Below are 19,820 nucleotides of genomic sequence, written 5' to 3' on the forward strand. Positions count from 1 at the left end.
TACCTCTTATTTGGTGGAAAAAATAATTTTAGGTTTTTTGCACCAAAAACCTGTGTTTTTTTATCAGTGTAACCATAGATAGCACAGATTTTTTTTTTATTTTAGAAATATTTGGTTGAATCAGGTTCACATTCCCCTGCGTCGGACATCCACCATTTTTTTATATCCGGATAAACTTTTGATGGAAGATTATTGTCGTGACTCATGCGGCATAACTCACACCATCCAAACATGTCAGGAACGGAAACATAATAATCTTTTTTCCAAGAAAAATAGCTAGCGTAAAGTGAATCTGATTGGTCTAACAATAGCAGATATTCAGCAAGTTGTTTCGGGGAGTCAAAGTCCCGAGCGTTAATGTAAGAATTTGGTGGAGCAAATTTACTGTAATCGGCACCACCAAGAAGGATAGGTATAGCTTCATATAAATATGGGCGGATAAATTTTTCTGTAACGTAGTCTGGACACCAAGAATTTTCAAATGCTAAGTAGAATTTATAATGACTACGCAACATCTCATCGCATTGGGATGGACATTTTCTTGTGCAATCACCGTAGACATCGATGGACACATACTGACTCAGTTGATGGACGTACTCTTCTCGTCGAATGGGTGTGGAACAGTGGCCAACAAACCATGTTATCATTTTTGTTTTTCCTTTAATAAGTGCTGTCAAATCAAATTGCCTTTGACTTAATTCTATTCCAGGCATGTCATCTGTTATTACAGTTTGATCTTTATACAAACTATCGTTGATATATTTTAAATTATAATTATATCTTTCAGCACGAGTATCGTTATGAATTGAAGTCTTAGCCACAAGGGAACCATAATAATCGCGCAGAAATATGTCTGAGTCTCTTCGATACGTCATGGTCCAATTAAAATAATCGTAACGGAATCGAGGATTATCCATTATATCAAATGCAGTATTAATAGGGGACTCAAAGTGATAAAATACATAACGTTGATGCGATTGACGATTCAACGGGAAATCTTTCAGAGTGTCAAAATGGAGTACAATCACGTCACTCTTATGAATGAGTGAAATGTCAGTTGTGAAGAGGCAAGATTTGATCGGGCACTGTGCTTTAACTAATGGTTCATCTGCCATTTTCAAGTCCCAATCGTTCCACATTAGAATTATCTTTAGTGGAAATATTGAGGTTATCGATGCTTTTGTAGATGATGTGTTGGATAGAACGGCTCTCTCTAAATTTGATTTTAAGGGAGTGTTAAAAGAGTTATAAGATGCAGCTGAAATATTCCATTGATATTTATTGTGATTTTGATCTTCCTGATAAAAATAAAATAAGTATTAAAGGAACATTCAATTACTTTAATTTAGTTTTGGAATGTATAATCCTTATTGTAAAAGATTTAATAGATTTTATCCATGAAACAGTGTGCTACTATAATTAAATATCAGCGTAAAATGTAGGGCGAAAGAAATTAGAAGCAATATTTTAAACTTAATTTTAAGTATTCAAATTGTTTTCGATTTGAAGTAGAAAGTTCAAAATTGATTTGATTTAAACATTGAAGATTAAGTGTTTTAATAACTGATGCGTAACTATTTCATTGTTTTGTAAACAAAAAATGTTACAATAAATTATAGAAAATTTCCCTTAAAAAGTCGGGACCTCCTAATGAAGAATTAAAAGAAAATTAAAAATTGAGCACACCTTCGATAGGTAGTGTAAACCAGCAAACAAAGCTTTTATAGGAATCCATTGCTTCCTAGTAAAATTATGTTCACCATAAAATGATACACTTATCCAGGAGAGAAAAAGCACAAAAAAACAAATATAGAAAATTTTTTGTTTTTTTGTTACCATTGCAATTTCATATCACAGTAGCTATTAAAATTCCCTTTCAGAATTTTAGAAGAAAAAAGGCCCCTTAAATCGGTAATGTATTTAACCTTCAATTTCACGCAAAAATAAAATATGGACTCAGAAGTTGAACAACAATCTTGTTTTACCTCAGTCACTCTTGCTTACCACTAAACTAATAACTCATTGTAACTTGAGAGAAATTATAAGTATGCACTATTTCGCCGGAAGCGTTTTCGGACACTGAAAATTTTGTTTATTATTGCATGTAGCAGTTTATTCAATATAAATGACGCTGTAAAAGTCTACTAAATTATACATTTTGTATAGCTCTATTCCTAATGGATCGAAGGACAGAAAAGTAGAGCCAATCAACTTTTTAAACTTCAAATTGATTAAATTATTTTATTTAGAAAAATTTGAAAAAATTTAGAGCATTCCCAAATAATGAAAAAGGTCATTATAATAAGAGAATTAATTTATATTTCAACTAAATATGTAAAATACATGACTAAAACTGTATTTAGATAAAAAATAGGTTTTAATTCCTAATCTAGTGCAAAACGATTACAACGCGTCTGAGAGTTTACAGCAGAATCCCGGGAATAAATTATAAAAGAAAGGTAAGTGACCTTGTAAGCGGTTCATTACAACGTATCCTCCAGATTTTGAGACAATGCTTTGTCTTAACTTTTTAAAGCAAGAGACAAAGCAATGTCTCAAGATTTAAAAAAAAATTTTTATCATTTGCATAAATAATAACTGATGGATTCTTTTTTATCCCTGAGGTATATTCATATACGAAGGTCCTTAACAATATAGGGTGTGGGGTATAGGGGGTAGGGTAGAAGTAGCTAGTAGTGAAATTCAGAGGGTTTAATGTCCATTTAGTTATCCTTTATACGTTTCTTCCCTGAATGACCAATCGTCACCAAATTTTGTACATAATTCTGTCAAAATTTGATACATGTCGTAAAGGGTTTTCATTTGTTTTCATTACTGTTTTAAAAATTTAATTTGCGTACTTGTTACCTAGCTGGTTGCCGAATCCTAGGCAGTGAATTCGCTTTTTTTGCGTAACCTTCTAACTAGCTGTCAGTGCATGCTCAGCAGTGTAAACAAAAAGAAAAAAATTTGGATCTTCCCTAGCAAGACAATTTTTCTGCTATGGGAGTGGAGAGTATTAATTATTTGATTTGGTTTTTATGTTCGATTTCGTCTTTATTCTTCTTTTTACTTTGTATTTTCCCACTTATACTTTTTTAACCCTTTTTGTTTTATTATTACCTCTTTTTGTTTACTATTTTTTATCTTGATTTTAATAAATTTGGTTGTCAGTAAAATTTCTATGCCTCCTTTTTTAACAGTTAGTCATCAACCAAGAAGTTGAAGAACATTTTTAAAATGTTAGATTATATTCATTTTGAAGCTCTGGGTCATCTCTCCCTTCTTCCTCTGTCCTCTCCTCGGTCATCAAGATCTTTTTGCGGTCGTGAAGAGTTACCACCGATCTTCCACTTCCATTTCCATCCGAAAGCTTATTAAGAGGGATTTTTCAAAAATTACAAACTTAGTTTTCTTTTCCGACTTGAACGAGATTCGAACCCCGAACCATGTGAATGGAAGCCTGGATTGATGACCATTAGGCCATCATTGTTTCAATAATACAAGGGAAAAAATGGGTCGCTATATATTAGCCAAGACTCATGTAATGCAACATGTGACCGCATGATATAATTGTATTGTTACTATAGTAATAAGTGTTATTTTAACTTAATCTAAACATGAAGTGCGACGTGGGGTGGCGGGGCGAAGCCTCCGCCACACCTAAGTCGCACCACCACCACTCATAATATTATGAGTGGTGCGACTTCGAATATTACGAATATTATGATAATATTGACAGATTATTAGTCAATTAGTTAATAAGAATCAATTAATTTAAGAGAATAAAGGATAACAAAATTTTCCAAACATAATAAGTATGTATTTATCTACTATTTAACCTTGATTTTCTGTCTCTTTAACGTTTAAAAAATTCCCGAAGGACATTACCGAAGGAATCTTGTTTAAAAAAATTGTGCAGTTTTTTATTCTCTTGAACCACAATCACTTTTTTTCGCATTTTTCAAAATTGTCTCAGACAAAGACATTTCGCAAGAAAAAAATGTTATTATTATTTTGTATTCAGCAGCATTACTTTTTACTTGCATTATTCTCCCATATTTCTTTAATTTATTTTTCATTACTACTTTTAAGCTGTTATAGAGCCAATACTGTTTTTTTACTAATTAATTTCTGGGTAATACATGGTATAATTTCTGTTTTTACAATGTCTTAGTACTCAACTTGTTACTTTATATCATGATATTATTCAAATTTTTTCATTGGTTTTGTATCTTGAGACAAAGCTTTGTCTTGATTGAAATTTTTTAAATTTTATTTGCCGCAACATATTTATACAATTAATTTGTTTTGATTTAGTTTTCTTGAAACATTTATGTATTTTAGTACATTATACAGTACATTATACAGTATAATGTACTAAAATTACTGACGCTGCGCAATGTATCAAAGTACTATTAAAATCTTGAGACAATGCTTTGTCTCCAATTCCAAATTCCTGTCATGAGGATAATACAAATAACCAGAACCTGAAATTTATTCTAAAAAATCTTTTTTTAATGATTTTTCAAGGGTATGGTTAAGACAGGAACATTAAGGGAGAGATTGATCAACTCCACAGACGGCATCCATAAGCCCATGGCATCAGAAACAGCTACTGTTTCCCTTGCTGCCTCTTGTGGATGTGTGACGAACTACTATCTACGATATTGAAATGCCGGGAAACGAAAGACTTTTTAGATTGTACTAGTGTTTCGCGAACTAAATTTTAGATGCAAATCTGGTTGTTGCGGCATGGTTGGGTCATCAATGATTGCGTCATCACGACGATGCAATAGACATCTGGTGGTATTTGCGACTGACGAAACACAGCGTGTGCGCATTGTGACAGACACAGGCTCCTCCCCCCAAAGCTTATTCTTTTATTATATATGGACTAGTAACTTTATGCCCGTCCGGGGCCGGTCTTTAGTTGGCCTAGTGTAAATTAGGCTATTTATGCAAATTCCGTTGCCCGTTATTTTTCCCCTGCCCGTGGACCTCTTGCCCGCAATTGAAATGCTTTGTTGAAGCTTATTCCCTTGCCCGTTATTTTTCATAAGTTGAGTATTAAATAAAAGATGCGTGACATGGAGTAAAAATAATATAAATGAGAGAAAGGTAATAAATCAAAATAAATGAAAATGGAACAACAGCAAGATTTAGTTTAAAATCCAACTCGCCATTTGATATCCGTTCATAGTGTAGTGGTTAGCGTACTCGATCGGGGAAGGTTTGCCGGGCACTCATCCCCGTCGTGTATTCGAAGTCATGGTTCAAACCCAGCACTCGTCAAGAAATTTAATAGAAGACATTGAAATTGCCAATGGAAAAATTCTACTCAAACGATTGCGCAACGGGCTGTCGTTGCCCTCGTGTCGTTGACTCGTCGTTGTCGTTGACAGTCAACGACACGAGGGCAACGACAGCCCGTTGCGCAATCGTTTGAGATGTAACTGTGTTTGTCCCGTTCTGAAATACAGTTTGTTAGCACATTTTTCTTGTAAAAAGTCCTTTCATATCATGTTGAAATTTCACAACGGTCGACCAGGGCTGGCTGGCCTCTCCCCTTAAGACAAGAGTCAACGACACGAGGGCAACGACAGCCCGTTGCACAATCGTTTGAGATGTAACTGTGTTTGTCCCGTTCTGAAATACAGTTTGTTAGCACATTTTTCTTGTAAAAAGTCCTTTCATATCATGTTGAAATTTCACAACGGTCGACCAGGGCCGTGGCTGGCCTCTCCCCTTAAGTCAACGACACGAGGGCAACGACAGCCCGTTGCGCAATCGTTTGAGATGTAACTGTGTTTGTCCCGTTCTGAAATACAGTTTTTTAGCACATTTTTCTTGTAAAAAGTCCTTTCATATCATGTTGAAATTTCACAACGGTCGACCAGGGCCGTGGCTGGCCTCTCCCCTTAAGGAATCTGGACGGCTCCCGTGTCATCAGACCGTATGGATATGGCCGGGATTGGTATACAGTTGTGAGTTGAAATGCCGTTATTCATGGTTGTAGAGAAGAATTGAGAACCAGTATAATCAGGCCATCTAACAACGATGAAATCAGGCAGATCAATATTGGGCTGTTTGGAATAGACGATGTCAACCACGGTACCTCTTGCACCATTAGTGAGATCCACAGCCGTGTTGATGTTGGATGTTAACGTTACTTGGGCTTCAATCGCAAGGTACAGTTCAACTTCAAGCCCTCGAAACTGATCAGATGGCTTTGACTTGCCACTTGAAGGCTCATTTACCGACCGTAGTAGGGTGATTGGCATTTGAAGTTGTGGTAGTTTGAAGTAATTTCTGCGATTTACAGCTTCGTTGGTGGCAAACAAGTAGGTCGCATCTTCAAAATCAGTACCAAAGTTGGCAATGGCTTCCGGATTCCTTGCTTGAAGGAATTTCCACTGGTCTATGGAACAGTTTCCCTCTCTCAAAGAGTTAATTGTGTCCAGGAATGTTTGCTGGTCAATGTCGCCATCTTCTACTAGTTGTCGTCGAACTTCTGTCAACTTGATGACGGATTGGAAAGCCAAGTAAGCGGCCCGACCCTCGTTGGCAAACTGTGCTGTCGATTGGGAATAGAGGGAAGGAGCAGCCACAGGTGGAAGCTGAGCTGGATCCCCAACCAAAATAACAATCAGCCCACCAAAAAAAGGTTGTTGCCTTTGGCTTCACGAAGACGAGCGTCAATTTTTCCAAGCATGGTCAAGCTCAACATTGAATATTCGTCAATTATGATAACTTTAACATTACGAAATTTTTCTTGAATAGCTGCCAGTTTCGCTCCATTAAGAGGGCCAAACTTTGTAGATCCTTTTTCTACTGGAATTTGAAATATCTTGTGCAAAGTTTCACCGTGGATGAGATGGGCAGCTTTTGCGGTGTAGGCCGAACGGACGATATGTTCGTTAGGGACAGCACTGGAAATTGCTGAAATAGTGAAGGTTTTGCCAGTACCAGCTGTGCCATTGACGATCAATAACAACTGTTTCCGAGATTGCAGAGCCTCAACAACCATATCGAACCATATTCGTTGTGAACGATTCAGTTGACTGGGACTGACAAAGGGTAAATCTGTAGAATCAGTGCGGAGATCTCTTCCGTTGGTTAGATGATTAACCACCCAAGCGCTTCCACAGGCCAATTCATGTGGAGTGTAATGAAGCTGAAGACTAGTCAGCCAAGGGAAAGAACGGTCGATAACAGGTAGATCAGAACGAACTTCTTGTTCGCCTACAGGTCGCATACCGACCCCTTGCTGCCATTCAAGTTGATTAACGTTGTCGTTTTCAATGTTGTCTTGTTCCTGGAGGTCATCAGCTGCCTGATCTAATCGACTTTGCAATTCTTCGTCCAAGTTTAAATATTGACGCAGTTTCTGAGCTGCAGTCAATCGAAAGTTTTGCCATTGGGGTACGACAAGGTTGTCATCCAAAAGCATTGGAATAGATGATTCCGTCCATGGGAAAAACTTGATTAGCGAATATCGGCAGAACAGATGGTAGGTAGCTGACGTAGGAGAATTTCGATGCACCGGGAATGTAAAAACAATGGTCTTGTCCGGATTGGGATTAGTTCTAAGATTCCCTTTGACGACAGTGAAGTGACGACAAAACTCGATAAAATTGGGTTGATCAAGATTCCAATTGGGGTAGGTGTTTTGTTCAATGTAAACATGACGTTTGGCAAAGTAGGTAAGCAGAGTTGGTCGAGTTTCCAACTCACCAGTCGTTGGATTTCTGTAGACTTCGTTTACAGTCAGGTCCAAAGAAACGTTCACGTAATTGAAGGATGATTCACAGTGGTGGCCGGAAAACAAAATGCGCGACGCTTCACCTTTCCCGAAGTCACGATGGCCAATAGAACGAATGATAGAGGAGCGAAAAGCGGAGCCAGCATTGTCGGTAACATCAGCCTTGTTCATAATCGTTTTGATCACTTGCTGTAACGTGTTGCCAGACCGCTCTTGTTTGCTAGCATACTTGACCATGTAGTTCATTGCAGCGTGATGATAAAGAATGAGCTGAAGATCTACATTGGCACACCAATGTTCCAACATTGATCTGTTGTGGACATTCATGAACTTGTCATTTCTTTTGAGAACAATTTTAGCACGAACAGAGTCTGTGTTTCCGATTTTTTCAAAAACTATTCTCGATTCACTAACTAGATCAAAAGGAAAGTGGAAATGACATTTGCCATCCTTCGATTTACAGTTACCGTCTGGTCGACAGACGTGACGTTGAACACAGTTTGCCAATCTTTCGTAGAAGTCGTCCATGGCTGCTCCATCGTTCAAAATTGACGAGCCATTGCTTGAACACGGATGGGGAACTTGTACTTCAGCATTGAACGGGTTGACTGGATCAGACCGAGTATTACAGGCACACAACAGAGTATCGGCATACTTTAGAACCTTGAGTTCTGCAAGAATGCCGGCTTCAACTAGATCTTGCTTTTCTAGGACGTCTTGTTCGCTAAGGTTTGCTGTTCACTTTGAATCATCTAGTTTTTGCGCCAAAGGTCGGCCAGCGTAGACTTTAATCACTAGGTCGGCAATCCCCGGGTCGTTTTTGAGCTTTACAACACCGTGGGCATGAATGGCTGTTCTTGATTGCCACTCGAAACGATACCACATCCATTCATGATCCAAGCACTCAGTTCCGAAAAAATGCTTCATGAAAAGACGTAATTTTTCGGAAAATTACCAGTCTGCTAGATGTAAATTTGCATTTGTACTCTGGTAGCGAAGTTTTGGTTCAGCTGAACCGTTAGGCATGAGACTTTGGAGGTCTTCCCAGTGATTGTCAGCAAAGCTAACAGTAAAAAAAAGCCGTGCCAAGACCTTTCTGTTGCATTATAGCCTCTAATTCTCTCCGACGCTTGCTCCAGTAGGCGTCACTGCCAGTGACATTGGCTGTATAGGAGTACATTCTGCTGATGACCGAGTCAAGTTTACCGTTGGCAGCCATAGCCTTAAGTTCCTCCATAGACAATGCAGCTTCTTCGGGATTTTGTCTCAGAAAAACGGAACACTGACCAAGGGCTCGATGGCGTCGTATGCGATCAACCATCCAAAAACTGAAGCGCTCATGTTCAGCAAACGGATAATACAAATACCCGTTTGGATGAGATTCGTCGGGTTCCTTTGTACAATCAATCTCGGCATATTTCATTAAGTGGTTAGAAGGAACGAGTTCGGATAGGTCTTGTCTGCGACCTTTCTTTGTTGGGTTAGCTTGCCCAAGAGGAAACAACTTGATGAAAGCCAGAGATGCAAGACCAGACATGACCTCAAATTCGTTGATAGGCTCAGTTGAAATTGTTGGCCAATTAACCGGATCGAGCGCATTTAATATTTCATTTTGTGGAGGAGGCCTGATGTTGTTTGAAATGACGAAAGCGACATCAGGAGGTTGTGGCTGATCAAGAATGTCTTCTGGTGGAACATCTCTTGTCATGGCTCCTTCGTCAGTGACATTCAATTCATCGTTGTCGCTGTCCATCTTCGGAATATTTAACAAAAGTCCATCTTCGGGCAACAAATCACAGTTGGTCTGGCTAAAAGTGATGCGATGTGAAGCTAAGCCTGGATGGTTCTGAATGAGAAATTGGCCAACTGCTTCAACGCGTTTACGGCAAACTTTGAATTCGGCGCAGGTGTTGTCCACACCTCTCCTTCTTATGACGAGGCAGGGAAGTTGCGCTGCTGTGAGAGGAATCTCTCTGATGAATACGTCTACGTCTTGTTTGAAATTTGCCACGTAGCCACGAGAAACATGTCCACCAGTAGGTAGCCGGAATACAGACATGATGGAAATTACTGGCGAGAGAAGCATTTCTTCTAGAGGAGTAAGTTCCCGAATGTGCTCCTGAACTGCTAGTGGAATAGATGAAAAATCACGTACCATATCATTTTAAATGCCAAAAGGGTTGAATTCCGTAAGTTTCTTGCAACGGCAGCAAATGTAGGGATCGACAATTGCATCTCTTGTAGGCCACAATTCTCGACAGTGGAGGCAATGCTGCTGATTTAATTGATGCAATTCAGAGTGGAATGTCTTCATATGCTTGTTGACGAAAGGTTGCTTATGAAGCGGTCTATTGACGGAAGCATCAAAAACATCTAGATATTCTGCTTTGGAGGTTTGACGGGTTTCCCTAGATCGTCGCTGAACACTTGCATTACTTTGTCGCCTATCGGTAGCTTCATCTTGGGTTTGGTTGGATATAGTGGCGGCAAATCGAGCAGCGGAAGTAGCAAGTCTAGCAGCAGTTTCAAGTCGAGCACACCGCTGTACTTCAGACTCGGCTAATCGTGCAGCAGCATTCCTATCAGCATTTGCTTCAAGTCGAGCAAACCGCTGTACTTCAGATTCCGTTGCTCTACGTTTGGCTTTCCTAGCTGCAAGTTCATCCTTTCGTTTTCTTTTAGAAGACATTTTGACGTTCTATAATCTGGGAATAGATTTAACTCTAAGTTAACTCTTAACTTCTAACTTTAGCCCGGTCAAGACCAGGGACCTTGGGTCTAGCTTGAATAAGGTTTTTGATGGAGCAATGTCCTTTCTTGTTTTGTTTTTTGTGGTAAAACGATCAGACAGAAACGGTGTGTGTTTTGCACCCTTTAAAGTAACCAAGGTTGTTGATGGATCAATGTTCTTTCTTTTTTTTTGGTGTGGTAAAAAAACAATCAGGCAGAACCGGTATTTTTGTATGGTAAAATAGTCTGACAGAACCGGTCTGTTTGGCATCCTTTAAAATCAATTCTTCCTTGTTTTTTTTTGTATGATAAAAACAATCGATATTCTGGGAATAGAAATCATCAAAGTGATGGAGCAATGTGATTTCTTGTTTTTTTTTTGTGGTAAAAAAACAATCAGGCAGAGTATTTTTGTGTGGTAAAAACGTCAACAGAAAAAGTCTGACAGAATCGGTGTGTGTTTGGCACCCTTTAAAATCACCTCGAGTCGAAGCGCCTTTATATAACCTCGTATCAACACTTTCTTTCGCAATTGCAATCCTGTGGGATGTATCTGTCACAGTTCAATATCCTTGCAATTTATTTTCGTTTAGTTTGCTCAACTCAAATGTTCCTATTTTTACACATAAAGTTCAATAGTTGAATTAAAAAATAACCATCCTTTAGTCAAATAACTACAAAACATAAATGCAAATCTGGTTGTTGCGTCATGGTTGGGACACCAATGATTGCGTCATCACGGCGATGCTATGGACATCTGGTGGTTTTTAATCATGTTTAACCATCCAACACGAATATATTTCAATAAAAAATATGAGAAAAGAAAGAATTAATTTTAAACTTAACACGTTATTTTAAACTTAACACGTTAATTAAATGACAAGCACGTTAAGAATGGAAAGTGGAATTTAAACCTAAGGTGAAAAAGTTGTAGTCGCCACCGCAAGATGTCACCAGTCATTAAGTGAAAAAGTTGTAGTCGCAACCGCTAGATGTCACCAGTCGTTAAACAATTATTTTAGCAGTTTTTCATTAATTACGGGAGAACTAATTAAGTAAATGGAATGATTTTTGTTCTGGTCGCACCGCATATTTTTTGTGTAATTTTTAAGACCAAAAAGTTCGAATTCTGTTGTGAAACACCCGAGCTATGGAGCGGGACATACACACAGACAAAGTGACATGGCTTTTTTTTCTGCGTATGCGATTATTAGCTTCGCCCTTCGGGCTCATTTTTAAGACCAAAAAGTTCGAATTCTGTTGTGAAACACCCGAGCTATGGAGCGGGACATACACACAGACAAAGTGACATGGCTTTTTTTTCTGCGTATGCGATTATTAGCTTCGCCCTTCGGGCTCGCAATTATTTATGAAACGCGCAAGCGCTGAAATAAATATCTATCGCTGCTAACCGCGCATCATAATGAAGTAGGCTAAATTGAACGGTCGCACTTCTGGCAAATTTCCGGCTGAAATTAATTGCGCCAAATTTTGAGCATCAAACGGGCGCCCGTTACTTTATCGCTAAGCGTTGCCTGTCCGCTATTTCAGAAGCTAGCTCCATGAAAAAGATAGAAAAGCAAGCTTATCAGCTCGCCGCGAAGGGATAGTTGTAAGCCAGTTGAAAACTGTCTTAAATGACAAATTCAGGTCCTATGGTTAAGTCGGACTTTTTTCTAAATGCCATCCTAATTTTTCAGAATTTTTCTATAAATTCAATGTTTTTTCTATGAAATTTTGTGAAAAAAATTCTATCGCGAAATTTTGATTTGTCATGGTTACCAAAGGGCACGGTTCAAAACAATATTTTTACAGATGTGCACTTTTAGGAAGCCAGTAAGCGTATCAACACTTTTTTCGCAACTGCAATCCTGTGAGATTTTTCATTCACAGTTCAATATCATTGCAAGTTATTTACGTTTAGTTTGCTCAAGTCATATTTTCCTATTTTTACACATAAAGTTCAATGATTGAATTTTAAAAATAACCATCTTTTAGTTTAATTACTGCAAAACATAAATGCAAATCTGCTTGTTGCGTCATGGTTGGATGGGGAGATGCTATGGACATCTGGTGGTGATTAATCCATATATAATAAAAGAACAAGCTTTTGGGGGAGGAGCCTGTGTCTGTGTCAACAATGTGTCAACACAGGCTCCTCCCCCAAAAGCTTTTTGGGGAGGAGCCTGTGCCTGTCACGAACATTATGGGGGAGGAGCCTGTGTCTGTCACGGACATTTGGGGAAGGAGCTTATTCATGTCGCAATGCGATCGCTGTGATTGGTCAGTCGCAAATCACCACCAGATGTCTATAGCATCCATATATAATAAAAGAACAAGCTTTTGGGGGAGGAGCCTGTGTCTGTGTCAACAATGTGTCAACACAGGCTCCTCCCCCAAAATGGGACATGCCCAAACATGCCCAACACCAGATGTCGTCGCCGTGATGACGCAACAACCGGCATCACCACCAGATGTCTATAGCATCGCAGTGATGACGAAATCTTCAAGTAAGGTATACTGGGCAGATTTCCCACGAAAAAAATCTATTACGGGCAGATGATTAAGCTAACAAAAATGAATAACAAAACAGTCCGACTTTACGCTAGACAAAAGTTCCCCGGATTTGAACGGGGCTCAGGTTACTCGTCGCCGTGATGAAGCAATCTTTTATGACGCATCAACCTGCATCACCACCAGATGTCTATAGCATCGCCGTGATGACGAAATTTTCAAGTAAGGTACTGGTCAGATTTTTCACGATAAAATCTATAACGGGCAGATGATTAAGCTACAGAAAAGCGAATAGAAAAAGAGTCCAACTTTACGCTCGACCAAAGTTCCCCGGATTTGACCGGGGCACAGGTTACTCGTTTTGACCTAAAATGAAAAAAGTTGTAGTCGCAACCGCCAGATGTCACTAGTCGTTAAACAATTATTTTAACAGTTTTTCATTAATTACGGGAGAACTAATTAAGTAAATGAAATTATTTTTGTTCTGGTCGCGATGCATATTTTTTGTGTAATTTTTAAGACCAAAAAGTCTGAAATCTGTCGTAAAACGCCCGAGCTATGGAGCGGGACATATACACATACACACATACAGACAAAGTGACATGGCTTTTTTTTTCTGCGTATGCGATTATTAGCTTCGCTCTTCGGGCTCGCAATAATTACGTTAAATATTTCGCGCTAGATTTCGCGCTAATAAGCGCGCATGGCGCTAATGATTGAATTAAGATTAACTTACGCGCAATTTGATGCTATTTATTGTTATTTATTATTCTTCGCCATGAATTCCCTCATAATATTAAAGAAAAAATTCAATTCTATTAAAAAAATTAATTCATGTAGCTACTTAACGCGCATCGCATTAAAGTAAATTCAACGGAAGCACATCCCGCAAATTTTGGGCTGAAATTTATTGCGGAATTTTTCGCCGTTTAATTCTGGGCTGGCAGTAGGCTACTGCCCCTTTGTGACTACATGAACCACATGTGTGTCGTTGCAAGCAAGGGTTAGTCTTACTAGTCTGGCCAGCACGAAATTTAAGGGTAAAATATGAGCGGTTACTTTCAGTCGATAATTTATGAGAAGTGCGCCCGTTTAAATAAATTTAGTGTGATGCGCGTTAATTAGCGCAAAATATTATTTTTAGCACTTGCTCGTTTTGTAAATTTTTGCGAGCCCGAAGGGCAAAGCTAATAATCGCATACGCAGAAAAAAAAAAGCCATGTCACTTTGTCTGTCTGTATGTCCCGCTCCATAGCTCGGGCGTTTTACGACAGATTTCAGACTTTTTGGTCTTGAAAATTAAACAAAAAATATGCGGTGCGACCAGAACAAAAATAATCCCATTTACTTAGTTAGTTTTCCCGTAATTAATGAAAAACTGATAAAGTAATTGTTTTACAACTAGTGACATCTGGCGGTTGTGACTACAACTTTTTCACCTTAGGTCATAATAAATCACCACCAGAAGTCTATAGCATCGCCGTGATGGCGCAATCTTTGATGACCCAACAATGACGCAATAACCAGATTTGCATTTGTGTTTTGCAGTAATTAAACTAAAAGATGGTTATATTTATATTGAATTATTGAACTTTATTTGTAAAAATAGGAACATATGAGTTGAGCAAACTAAACGTAAATAACTTGCAAGGATATTGAACTGTGACAGAAAAATCCCGTTTTAATACTAAAAAGTCTGTGAAGAAAAGTGTTAATTTTGAATAAGTTCGACTAAACAATAGGTCCTGAATTTGTCATTTAAGACAGTTTTCAACTGGCTTACGACTATCCCTTCGCGGCGAGCTGATAAGCTTGCTTTTCTATCTTATAATGATATTTATCGTGCTCTATTTAGCTTATCGCACGCAAGTTATCCAGATCATGAGTGCAATGCGCGCTTAGTAGAGCTAGATCTAGCACGATATTTTTGAATTAATTATTTGCGCGGAGTGAGCCGCCTAAAACAGTAAAGACAGGATGTTCTTCGCTCAAAAACGGACATTAGCACTAAAAAGTCAAATAATTCATGCTAGATCTAGCGCTATGTCGCCTGTCCGCTATTTCAGGCTGCTGGCAAAGTGAAAATAATAGCATACACTTTTAAACGCGTAGCACTAATAATTTACTTGCGCTTTACTATAGCACGCGATGCGCTATACTTTATCGAAATTCATTTCGTCAGATTTATTACGAAACCGAAGCGAAAGCGAACGCGAAAGCGATTAAATAAATATGTTATTGTGCTGCCTAACGCGCATCGCACTAAAATGTATTAAACGGGCGAGACAACGAAAACGATTGTCGTGACTGTGGTCAGACGAGTAGCAAACGCACCCGTCCGTTATATTTAAGCGTAATCGTCGCCCATCCTATTTCGCGCAAGAATTAGGGTTTTCTATAACCGCGAATGACGCTAATGATTTATTTGTGCTTAAATTCATCATATAATTCACGAATCCCGGATATCCAGGTAAAAAAATATTTAGCGCTAGAAATACGTAGATTAGTCAAATATTTTGCGCTAGATTTAAACTGGATCTAGCGCAATGTAAGCCCGCATTGCGTTTGTCATTTACTTGTGATAAACTTGTGCAAGATAAGCGAAATTTATAGTGCGGTTATTTTAATTTTTTTATTAGCGAAACGCAAAAGCGCTAAATTAAATATTCAGCGCTACTTAGGCTAACGCACATCGCATTTAAGTAAATTGAACAAGCGCACTTCTCGCAAATTTTGGTTTAAATTATAATTTTTTTTATTTATTGAGTAGCGAGGGCTTTCGGCCGTAAAGAAAATCCGTCAACGACGGGTAGCCCATCAACCGGGACAGATCGACCGTCGTGAAACCCATCATCGGACTAATCTGTGTACGTGTCGTCGCCAGCAAGTGAATTTTATGGTAAAATATTAGCGGGATAAATGTCATATCGTATTGCGTATAAAAAATGATTTCCCTGCTTCAGTCGTGAGCCAAAAGGCGCCTTTGATCATCTGTGCTTGTGTAAAAGTGCGCATCATAGAAAGGCAATATATTATTATTATTATTATATGAAAAATTTTGAGAAGGGTGCTCGTTTAGTCCGATGCAAACAAAACTATTTCAATCGCGCGCAAGTTATTCAGAAGAAGATAATTAGCGCAATGCGCGCTTAGTAGCGCTATAGATCTAGCGCGATAATTTTGAATTAATTATTTCTTTAGAGCGATACGCCTAAAACAGTAGACAGGCGGTGCTTAGCGCTAAAATGACAAACTGGCCCACAATAATGGCTAAAAATAGACATGCGCGCGACTGTACATTTCTATACAGGCCAATAGATCAAATTACAGGTGCGGTTGTATGTGAATGCGTCTGCGTGATGCGAAAAATTTAGCGCCATTAATTTCAAGCCAAAATTTACGAGAAGTGCGCCCGTTCATTTTACTTAAATGCAATGTGCGTTAAGTAGCGCTGTATATTTATTTTAGCGCTAAGCGTTTCGTAAATTATATGTGAAATGTATTGCACAGAATTTAGTGCATCGCGCGCACGTTAATCTCAATTAAATCATTTGCAACATGCACGTTTACGTAGCGCTAGATCTATCGCGAAATATTTGACTTATCGATTTTTCACTGAAATTATTTATTTTAGCTGGTTCTCCTCGTTTCGTAAATGCTATCAATGGACTTAATTGCACTAAATTGAGCGCAATTCTCAAAAGTTAAACAGATAATCAATATCGTTTTGCGCGCTTAGATTAGTGCTAGATCTAGCACAAAATATTTAACGAAATTGTTTATTGCTTTGCGAGCCGCGCTTAAAACAGATGACGGATTTCGCTTAGCGCTAAAATAATGGACGGACCCGCAATAAGCACTAAAATAATGAACGATCGTGCGCCACTCGTCTGTCCCGTCACCGAAATCGTATTCGTTGTCGCGCCCGTTTAATTTAATTTAGTGCGATGCGCGTTTAGAAGTGCAAAACAATTATTTTGCGCTTCTTTCGTTAATTATTTTATTACATTAATTGTGGTAAATTTATCGCATTGCGAGCAAGTTAAGAACAACTAAATAAAGCCATATTAGTGTCATAAGCTTGGTAGTGCATGGTAATATTTTCGTGGAGCCACCCGCATGAAACAACGGGAGGGCTACTCTTAGCACTAAACAAAGGCAGCGCACGATGAAAAAAATTCAGCACAATTAGTTTTAACCGGAAATTTACGAGAAGACGCACGTTCAATTTATTTGATTGCGATGCGCGTTAAGTAGCACTAAATATTTATTTCAGCGCTCATTGCAAAGAAATTCAGCACATTTTGGGCAAGTGCATTTCAAATAAATCATTAGCACCATGCAGCCTTATATAAGCGCTAGATTTAACTCGAATATATCTAGTTAGATTGAAATAAAATAAAATATTTCTAGAAAAAAATAACTTTATTTCCTAATTTTCTCATAAATAAAATATATGTAAAATATATCTGGTTAGATTTAAAATATATCGCGCTAGATCTACACAGCAGCGGTAGAGGCCTAAAATACTTAATTTGGCCTATTTCAGTAGTTTAAAACTACTGTTTTTGTGCAGTTTCAAATCGGAAATTGCCAACTGAATAGTGATTCTACCTACTAACTATTGTTATCATAGGCCTTTCAATGAAAATTAAGTAGGCCTGGCCTACTTAATTTTGAAGTGAAATAGAGAATTTTATCCTCTTTCGACTATATGTAAAGGCGTAAAAAGAAAAAGAAATTGCAGTGGCTTAAAATTTATTTTGTGTAGACGACCTTGTTGGGGCTTTTTCTGCCTTTCACCATAGGGCTAGTTTCACCGTAGGCTTATGGAAATAACCAATCCCAATTGCCATTGCTGAGAATAATTAAATTTTTTAATTAGCTAAAATTACTTATGGATATTAAAAACTAACCAAGGGAGTCATATAAAAACCACCCTGAAAAATAAATCGTTGTCGCTATGATTTATTTTATCAAATTCGAGATTTCAAATATCGGCGTATCGGCTGTTCTCCCATTATAATTACAGAGCATGCAGAAGGGCCCGGTTGTACGGGCATCTTGGGCGATTTTTTCATCGTTTTATAACTTTAATAACGTTCGAATTGTAACTATTAAAATTTTCAAAAAATACTTTCAAGATAAAATAATTGTTTCTCCTTTTTTTGAAGACCAAAAGATATAAAAAAAGGTGTTGATGGAGGGAAATGGGAGAGAAAATTTAAAAAATGGTGCCAACCCTGACTACTCTCCCCTAATTGAAATCAAAAAGTATTAAAGCCCCTCCATTAAGTAGTTAGAATTAAGTAGTTTTCCACTGCTTGTATTTAGATCAAGCGTAAAATATTTAACCTAATTATTTTTCGGGATTCAACAACCTGAAAATAACCTGCTAAAATAACGGACGGACCCGTGACTAGGGCATGGTGAGTGAACATAGTGAGTGTAATTCAATTATAAGTTTTATCAATCTAATCAAGCTTTCATAAAACACAGTCATATTTGAAACTCTGTCCGTGTTAAACAAATTTAAAAAAAATTTAAAAAAAAATTAAGACATTACTTTGTTTTGTCAGAAAAGAAAATGATAATAATGGATAAATTACGCGAATAATTATTATTTTCTAATATTATTTAGCTTCCAATAATAAAAATGTGAAGTTTTTTCTTTAAATTTTTTTTAAAATCTTGAGACAATGCCATGTTTTCATATTGCAGAATGTCCTTATTTAATAATTACTTGAATTTAAATAACATTCATAAGTTTTTGGTAAAAAAAAGGTTATGGTTCCTTTAATTTGAACAATGAGACTAGTGAATAATTTCATTAACAAATAAAAATAAATCTTGAGACAAAGCAATGTCTTCCTTCATATTGCAGAATTGCTTGTCTACGAATAACATAAATTCCCATGAAACTCATTATTTTTGGTCAAAAAAGGTCATCGTAACACTAATTTGAAGAAAAAACTATGAAAAATTCAATCGTCTTATTAAAACAAGATTTCTTCGGTAAGGTCCTTCGGGAATTTTTTTAAAAGTTAAAGAGACAGAAAATCAAGGCTAAATAGTAGAAAGTAAATAGTATACATACTATTATGTTTGGAAAATTCTGTTTCACTTTATTCTCTTAAATGATTTGATTATTATTAACTAATTGACTAATAACCTGTTAATATTATGAGTGGTGCGACTTAGGTGTTTACGCGCACTTCATGTTTAGATTAAGTTAAAGTAACACTTATTACTATAGTAACAATACAATTATATCATGCGGTCACATGTTGCATTACATGAGTCTTGGCTAATAGATAGCGAGCTACCATCATACCCATTTTTTCCCTTCCAATAATATAACAATTATGTTCTAATGATCATCAACCCAGGCTGCTATTCGCATGGTTCGCGGTTCAAATCTTGACCAAGTCGGAAAGGAAAACTAAATTTGTTATTTTTGAAAAATTCCTTTAATAAGTTTTTGGAGGTAAATGGAAGTGGAAGATCGGTGGTAACTCTTCACGACCACAAGAAGATCTTGATGACCGAGGAGAGGAAAGAGGAAGAAGGGAGAGATGACCCAGAGCTTCAAAATGAATATAATCTAACATTTTTAAAATGTTCCTCAACTTCTTGGTTGATGACTAACTGTTAAAAAATGAGGCATAGAAATTTTACTTGGACAACCAAATTTATTAAAATCAAGATAAAAAATAGTAAACAAAAAGAGGTAATAATAAAACAAAAAGGGTTAAAAAAAGAGTGGGAAAATACAAAGTAAAAAGAAGAATAAAGACGAAATCGAAATCGA

General features: G+C 37.5%; 1 protein-coding gene across 1 annotated transcript; it reads right to left on the bottom strand.

Moving 5' to 3' along the window:
* Positions 1-101: 101 nt before the first annotated feature.
* On the bottom strand, positions 102-1,115 carry LOC124321279 (alpha-(1,3)-fucosyltransferase C-like). The gene has a single exon (XM_046784202.1). It carries the CDS (start codon positions 1,113-1,115, stop codon positions 102-104), a length of 1,014 nt encoding a protein of 337 aa, XP_046640158.1.
* Between the last annotated feature and the right edge of the window lie 18,705 nt (positions 1,116-19,820).

This window comes from Daphnia pulicaria, chromosome 1 (genome assembly GCF_021234035.1).
Source record: "Daphnia pulicaria isolate SC F1-1A chromosome 1, SC_F0-13Bv2, whole genome shotgun sequence".
Taxonomy (NCBI): Eukaryota; Metazoa; Arthropoda; class Branchiopoda; order Diplostraca; family Daphniidae; genus Daphnia; species Daphnia pulicaria.

Bases quoted from the DNA above. Each gene is read 5' to 3' on its own strand.
- LOC124321279 (XM_046784202.1), bottom strand. From the start codon at position 1,115: ATGGCAGATGAACCATTAGTTAAAGCACAGTGCCCGATCAAATCTTGC.